We start from the raw sequence: 8,840 nt of genomic DNA on the forward strand, positions 1-8,840 counted from the left end.
TCTGCCCCTTTTGTACTTATGTCATGATGTTGCATACAAGTACTTAAAGGGTGGAGCTTGGGTATCATGATACACATTTTATATCTTGGCTTAATCATGGCTACTTTTGTGGATGCCTCTGAGAGTGACATACAACTTGAAATCATTTCATTGGCATTTCATAACAATGAAACTATGCACAAACTTTTTGTTTTGATTAAAATACTGTGTAGATGCCACTAGCTGAATAAACTGCAGTGGTGTTCAAGTCCATCCCACATGCTACCAGTTGTCCATACATACTCTAAAGCATCTTACACAATTTCTTTGTGTTATAGTTAACATATTAAGATGTAGCATCTTCTTTGTTCCATAATTGATATGAATGAAGTGATCATTGGTCCACTATGGTTCCTAGAAGTATGTTCAAGAGGCTATAAGATAAATAAGGTAAATGGATTTTGCTTTCAAGGGCAATTGGCTGACCTCAAAAGGAAACACTTCTCTCTAGTCCCTGGAAAAACCTCCACAGCTTTCACTTTTAGCAGCAGAAAGAGAGAGAAAAAAACTGGAACATTAATGGGAAATACCTGAATATGTTAAGAGAGCCTTTCAAGTGCAAAGATTCAAAATTCATATAGCCCCCAGATATATCTCCAAACGAGCTTCTGACATATGGAGCTGATGCAGATTAATTCCTTCACTTGGTAATCTTTTTAAATTTCTTCATGCACTACCTCAAATTTTTGCAGGTCATTCAAGTAAAATAATTATTTCTAAGAGCACCCTAATCTTATTACAGTTACTTAACCCTAATCTTAAACAGTTACACTGGAGTACACTTTCCAGAATTCCCAGCCAGCTTGGCCATAGTTAGGAAACAGAAATAAAGGATCTGACTATTTACATGCAACTGTGAACTGAGCCAAATATAAATTCTATGCAACACAAACATCTATTTTCATAAATAAATGTAATTTCTGCTGCACTTCAGGAGCATCCCTTGTATATTTACAAATTGTCAGTGCAACAGATGCAGACTTTGTATATTTCCTAACCCATATTGTATTGAGAACTGTTAAACTTGGTATTTGAATTTTGGTTTGAGGTTATTATCTTTACAGAAAACTTTTCATTTTCTGATTTGGAATAGTGTAGAAGAAATGGGAGGGTTTATGTGGAGATCTAGGGAACTACTCAGCAGTTATATTTCCAGGAAGAATGACTGATTCATTTGAAAGCCTTCATCCACTCCCCCCTTTCCCTCCATTATCCAAAAAAGCCTTAATAAATCCTGACACCTTTAATGGAAGCTGCAAGTTATTTATTTATTTTTTTTTGTCTGCGCTCAGTCATTGCTGACCCTGCAGTGACTGCTTGGACGAGTCCTTGCAGTTTTCAAGGCAACTGTTCTTCGGAAGTGGTTTGCCAGAGCCTCCTTCCTAGGGCAGAGCCCAGCTGGCAAGCGCAGGAGGCAGGGTTTCCGTTGCTTCACGCCCTTTTCGGGCGCGCGCAGTTTTTCGCGCTTACCGGCAACTGCTCCCAACTCCTTTTTTGCAAGGCACCGCCAGCATTTTTCCTCCCACCGGAGTGAGAGTCCCCATTTATCTACTCACGTAAGTTTTCGAACTGTTGGGTTGACAGGAACTGGGGAGGAAACAGGAGCTCACCCTGTTTAACGCAAAGGCTGGACTCGAACCGCTGAAGCGTCGACCATTTCTGGCCGGCAACTTTCAGCGTCATTAAGCCGCTGCGCCACCGCGTCCCCCGCAAGTTATTTTAGCTGTTATTATTTGTCTATCCCTAATGATTGTCACTAGGTAGCCACATTTTTGCAACTCTAAATCTGTTCATTCTTAACTTCTGGCTTATTCTTTCTATCTTATTAGCTGAAAAGATCTTTCCGAAGTTCTTTCAATAATGATGCAGCAGAAGGAAGGGAATGATGGAAGCCATTCTGCTTGAAGTGTTATTTTCTAGAAGAAAAACTTTTGAATCTCTTCAGAGAACTGGAACTAAGCTGCTCTACTGTGTGAGAATTCTCCTTAAATATTAATTGATTTCATGAGCAAATATACTGAAAAGAGATGGACATGGGAAAAGACCTGATCATGATTTTATAAAATAGATTAGAGAGCCATCAGGGTAACAGTCATTAGATCTATACCGAATAAGGAAGTGATAAGAAAAAGCATCCTTTATCAAAAGCTCTGTTTCAATTGCTTTATTGTTGCTGGAATTAAACAAATTTTTTTTTACATGTAAGACTGATGCTTAACAACAAGATGATGTGAGATAATTAATCACAGTGTGGCCTCCTCCAAGAATTTTCTGCTGGCTGAACTATTTTTTCCCTGATATTAGGCGCCATCTACCGGTAGGGGTTTAAAACAGCAGGAGCAAGAATTAACTGTTAATGGGCAGTTGTTACAGCTGTTTTCCATCATGAGAAATAAAATGAGAAAACTTGTTTTTGCTTCAGGAATGTGGTGCTCTAGTTCCTTTTGAGGAAATCTGTATATTTTGTACTCTTTTATTTTAATGTTTTGAAACTTTACTAACTTTATAATTGAATGGATAAAAAAAAAAAACAGATATCGACAGCCTCTATGGATTTTAACTCAAAATTGATATAAGCCCTCCCTCCTCAAAATGGTGGGTCTCTCTTCTAATATCTTTCTAACTCGGTGTTCCTCAGCCTTGGCAGCTTGAAAATGTGTGGACAACTCTTCAGGTTGTCAAGGTTGAGAAACATTGTTCTAACACATTCCCTCAGTTTTTAAAATCAACCTTACTGGTAGCCAGTCAGTTCAACAATATTCCTGAGAATTAAATCTTTCATCTGTTCTTTGGCTGGTATATCACCCGTTGTTATTTGTCAAAATAATACTTCTCAAATGCTATACATCAAATTTTAGATTTTCACTAGTTAACATTCCTTAAGTGTTATGATTGTAAGAAAGCAATGTAGCAAAGTTATAATGTTGTGAATGTAGAGCCAACCTGAAGTAAACCTCAGATTTTTTCTCCCTCACACATATTCAGTCCTATTGCGCTACCAGTTTCACAAATCCATGTACACATTTTTTCTTTCTGTCTTTGAAATGGAGAACTGTGGCTGCCTACCCACAACATAGTTTTGTGATAGCTAATACTGGCTTAAAATCGATGTGCATTTTGGAAATTTCATTCGCATTAAATCATAGCTTAATAAAGTGAAAAACAGCATTTGTGGCATTTATGTCTTCATTGTTTCTGAGATGCCTAAATATATTACATGTATAAATCTATTCCTATTACACAGAAATCTCTCTTACTAAAGAGTGAGGGAACTATAATAACTTTGCCTATATCACTGTTTCAAATCATACCTGACTTCTGAGAAAGATATCTTAATTTCTTCCTTATTCCATTTGATGTGACACTTCACTCAGGATGAGCCGCTGAGCATTTCTCAAGCACATCGACCATTTGTGCAGCTTTTAATGGCATATGCCTTTTGACATCAGCAATGGCCCAGCTGTTACTCCATGGCAACCGGAATGGGGAGGGGGGCTAGAGCAACACCCTGCATTGTTTTTGCTGCTGTATAAGTAACGTTCAATTTACATCCGTGTGCTGCTTCTAACTGAGTTCATACATCAGACTAAGCTAAAACTAAACAGCGTGTGGTGGTTGAAAGCAGTGTATGAACTTAGACTGAGTATTCGTTGGCAGCTTTCTTTTCTTCTGCAGTTTCTAGCAAAGGGTTCTAGTAACATCATAGCAGAACCAGGTGAAACCATCCATTCTTCCTTGGAAGAGGCCACCCTTCTCTTAATACCCTCTTAAGGACGGAATCATCTTCTAATATCTACAACATATTGAACGTAGGTATTCAGTGTACATTGGACATTGTATTACTATTTCCACAGCTTGTGTTTTTATGAGTCTTCACTTTTTATTAAACAATCGTGAAAGACAAACTGGAACTGCTTATATTCAGTATCACTTCATATTGGTAATGCTATAGATCATATTTTGTTTAAACAAATGGAAACAGATGTCTGAATGCTGATTGAATTAAACAGCACAGGGAGTGAGCTGTGTATAAAACCTGATTTGGGATGACTGCCAAGGACAGATACAACTAGCTCAAAGGCTGCAAAAAACAAATAACTTCCTGGAGTTGTCCCCAAGCAAATTCAAAAGGATGTCAAACTGTATTTTCACACTATGGCTATAAATTTAGAAAGTTAAAATAGTAACAGTGCTATTGGCCTTTGGCCTATATTATTCCATTTTAGAAATTCAGGAATTCTAGTAAGATTTGATCCATTTAGATTAAACTTTTCCCTTTCCAGTTACTTCCTGATCAATTGCCATCTCCTAATACTATTTGGACCTTTAGTACAATTTCAGTGTTGATTGCTATCTTATACTGTAACTAAGCCCAATTACATGCAATTGAAATAAATAACATCCCTTCCCTCTCTATTCTTGCTTTCATCACCCTTCATTTCTTTCATTAGATCTTATGCAATTAATTTTAGGTTGCTTCTCCACAGCCTCCAAGTATGTCCCTCCAACTCATCGCGTATTTGTATGGTTGTACAGTCCCCATCTTCTTCACCTTGATCTAGCCAGCACTCTAGGGCTACTGTAGCTTGGCTGCAAGAATCAAAATCACCACTCCAGAAAACCCTAACTCTTTGCTACCATCTTGTGGTCGCCTGGATATTTGCAGCCCTGCCAACATTTCCTGCTGTTTGTTAATGAGAATATTAAATATAGCAGTTAACCCATATCCCATCAAGTTCCTTGCTTTCTCTCATGGTGTTTTCTTTCCACGGTGGTGAAAAATACAAACAACAAAACCCCTGAACAACTTGTCACCATGCAGAGGTGTGATAAAGCCACCTCTTGAAGCAGCCAGAAAGCGCTGGGTGAGCAGTAACAAGCGCTGGCACTTTCACTCAAAGAGGGGTGGGGACAGGAACTGGGAGTTAGACCCAGATGGGAGTCCCCACCAATGGGGAACCAACCCACCTGACAGCTAAAGCAAACCATGGCAATGCAACCTTTCTTGAATTTCTGGGATCAGCAGCAGATCTGCTTAAATTCTGAAGTCAGTTGATTCAGTGTGCAGAAACTGCTAAAAACTCCACAAACTAGCTTTTGCTCTATGTGCAAATGGACCATTAGATTGTGAGGTATTGCTTTTCATTTCCTTTGTATTTAGAGTGATATTGCATCAAGCCAAAAGTTTATCTAGTCCAGCATTTTTTCCCACAATAATCAGATGGCTATGAACATGAGGGTTGTACTCTGAGATTCATGGTCCCCAGTAATCGGCGCTGAGTGACCTGCTGCCTCAGATTCTAGAGGAAGCTCACTCAGTGACTTTGGTCCAGCCACTCTCCTCTCAGACCAATCCTACCCCACAAGGTGGTTGTTGTGGGAAAAAAATTGAGAGGTGCTATGTTGGGTGCCTTGAGCTCCTGGACGAAAGGCAGTATTTAAACCTTATATACAAATAGTATCTAATAAGATTGTACAGTAATTTGGATTTGCAGGAAGAAATGTGCTTCAATAGCTTTTTTTGAGATATGGTGACATCTCAGATACAATACACAATATTGCAAGTGTGCTGGTATCATACCGTTGTATGAAGACATTAAGATTTTGGCAGTTTTATTTTTAATTCTTTTTGTAATGGGCATGACATTTCTTGTTTTCCCATAGCTCCACATTCCTGGTCTGTCCCTGCCAGATCAAATTGCATCATCATATACTGTATATGCAATTAGATGTTTCCCTAATATACACCATTTTCCACTTGTTTACACTGAATTGCATTTATTTACCATTTTAATGCCAAGTCCTCAATAAGGAAAGATCCTTTTGGCGCTCGTTGCTTTCCATTCTTGTTTTAACTACCCTAAATCATTTGATATCATCAGAATAGTTTGCCAATTTTCAGTTCATTTATGCACAATTTAAAAAGCATCAGTTTTAGTACAAATCCTTGGGGAACTTGATATCCTTCCAATGCAAAAAGCAGCCATTTAATGCTTTCTATTCCGTAATCCTTTCCATGACATTGGTGCTTGCCTTCATACACTATGTAAAGTGCCATTAATATATATGAGACATGGTTGTATAATGTTAGGGTATATGACATTTTGAACTTGACATTTTAGATAGTATTCATTTCTTTAATTTCAAATCTTTTTATGACTAAATTATTTCCCTAAAAGGATTAAAATTGCAATCCCAGTTTAAACAAACAAATAAGCAGAATGCTCAAGCCAGAAAAATTAATAGAAGTACAACATGGAATGGGATCCAAAGTCTAAGAAATGGAAACCAAGCCCCAAAGGCACATTTTGACCTGCCAAGTATTGCTGGTAATTATTCTGCAGAGGATGGGGAAATACTATTATATTTTAGATCAGCAGCTGAACTTTAGAGGAAGAGCATCTGGACACTCTTTAGTGGAAAACATTAATGCTGGATTCACCAAGTCATTTCCAAAGCTTTCTTCTCCCTGGGGAGTGTTCTTTCAGACACCATTTTCCATGAAAATCTTGAGGGGATTGTAATCTCAGCATTCTACTTTATCTGCAGGGCGTATATGTGCGCCTACTAGCCTACATGCCCCAAAGCCTCATTTTTTAAAACTTTGTACTGGGCGGTTTACTGAATCATGGAGATTTTTCAATGCATATAAAGAACTAGATTTTATATTAGAGAATGGTGGAGATACAGGGCCAGTAAATGCATTAGTAACATGCTAATTACAAAATGTAATTATCAGAGGCTGAGAAGCCTGGACACCACTAGGACCACATGGAAGGGGAGGGAATGTTTAACACTTTCATACACTCTTGTTGCCCCACAAAGAAATGTCCTTCAGAAGCTATGATTTGCATCAGAATAGGCGGCTTCATTGGGTGCTGCTATTTACATTGTTTTATATGTCCTTTAATTACCCTCACAGAATTCATATCACAGTAATCTGATTCATACTTATCACATTTTCTGAATTTGGGGCAAATATGGCAGGTACAAAACACATAACAAACTCCACTGCTTTTCCCTTTTCTGCAGTGAACAGTAAAGCTCAAAGGGTTGCATATATTCCAGAGAGAAAGCAATGGGGGCTGCGGGGAAGGGGTTAGTCATATTTGGACTTCTGAGAGATGTAATGGCTATTCTCAGAAACTGGTTACCATGAGGAGAGTTGTCAATTCACAAAATCACCACAGTAATGGGAGCGACTAGTACAATATACCCATATCCAGAAAGCAAATTGCAAGGTTGTTCCCTGACACACCCTCTAGCCTAGGATTATCATATCTGGTTGCAAACATCAGGATGAACTTCAGGATCTTTGTTGCCATCTAATGATCCTCTGGATTTTTGCATCTCAATATGATAGCCTTACTCTAGCTCCTAGGGGATAGACTCTGCCCTGTCAGCTTACCTCCCCACTTCCCCAATAAACTACTGAGTTGTGGAGCCCATCACTGTTTTTATTTTCTAAGCATGCCTATGGGGACTATATAGGGCCAAAGTCATTCCTGCATAACAAATTGAAAAAGAATCTTAGTTTTTAAAGAAACGGAATAGGGTAGATTTGTGCAGTTGAAAGGGACACAGAAAAAGGATATCCTACAGTGATCAGGAGCCTGAGAAGACCAAGGAGAAGCCATCTTATATAAGGAAGTTGTTTTCTATCTCACCATGTTCATGCAGAGGATGTGGTAGCGTAGGAGCAATCTTAGATATGGTATGTTGCTGAGCCCATTTTCACTTAATGTAAGCTGAAATGAAGAGCAAATACATTATCTACAGAAGCATTAGTGATTTTTCCAAAACCAGTAGCCAAACAGCAGTCTACTGATTTCTTATTATACTTGTAGTGTGCATCTAGAATTTGTGAATGCTTCCTATTATCCTTTTAGGCTCTGTTGGCCAGGTGCAAATCTTTTAAAGACTTCTCTGTGTTGATCAGACTAAAGATCAATCTAGTTCAACATTATATTCCCTAGACTGGCCAACTGATGAGATATCCTCAGGGAAGCTCACAAACAGAGCAAAATGTGGAAAGTATCTTTTGTTGTTTGATTCCAGCATTATGTAATCAGATATACCACTTTTAAATATAGAGGTTTATTATAGAACATGTGGCTGGTTGGGTTATTACCCAGTGAAAAGAAAGCTCTCCGTTATTTGCCTTTCTACAGCCATTTACCATGATTTTTAAAAAAATATATTTATCCCTTTATTATATTGCATAATAATAGGAAACCCACTTTTGAGTTTATTTTTTAATTATTATTACCAAGCCAATGCTTGTTTTCAAAAATCTTTGTGAAACCTGTTCTTATGAAAGGATGGCCATTGTCCTCTTTCTCGCTCAGTGTGGCACTAAAATAAATTTAATTAAAACCACATACAAGAGGCTCTTCAAGCAGCAACACTCTTTAGGAAGTTCCTTGCAATACAGTAATAAAAAATTAACCTTAAACATTAATTAAGTGCATCTGTGTTCCTCTCCAATATTAGTTTAATGTTGGTAGTCACACAATGGTCAGGCCCATACTTAGCACCATATTTTCTGCCTCTTCCTATTATATCAAGTAGAGATGGTACTGTCCTGCAAAGTATCTCTTTTAAGCAATATTGCAGCTCTCAGTTTAATTTCAAAAGACTTCTGCAATTAATTTGCAAGAAGAGAGAAAGAAAAAAGGAAATGACAGAAAGGTTTTTTAAAAAAAAAGAACGGCCTACTCGCTTTTGTCTCTAATCCCACCAATCACTGGATCAACCTTGTCCACAGCATTGGAACACAGCTCACAACATGCAGCCCTTAA

At 38.1% G+C, this 8,840-nt stretch overlaps 1 protein-coding gene across 1 annotated transcript in view; it reads left to right on the forward strand.

Moving 5' to 3' along the window:
* ITPRID1 (ITPR interacting domain containing 1) overlaps positions 1-1,925 on the forward strand; it is a 35,741-nt gene extending 33,816 nt beyond the window's left edge. The window contains exon 15 of the mRNA XM_088150573.1: positions 1,869-1,925. Within this exon, the coding sequence (XP_088006699.1) occupies positions 1,869-1,925 (57 nt within the window). The remainder of the gene's footprint in view (positions 1-1,868) is intronic.
* The last annotated feature ends 6,915 nt before the right edge of the window (positions 1,926-8,840 follow it).

Source organism: Python bivittatus, unplaced genomic scaffold (genome assembly GCF_059951505.1).
Source record: "Python bivittatus isolate LINGU-HERP-01145 unplaced genomic scaffold, Pbiv_v1 ctg000610_np1212, whole genome shotgun sequence".
Taxonomy (NCBI): domain Eukaryota; kingdom Metazoa; phylum Chordata; class Lepidosauria; order Squamata; family Pythonidae; genus Python; species Python bivittatus.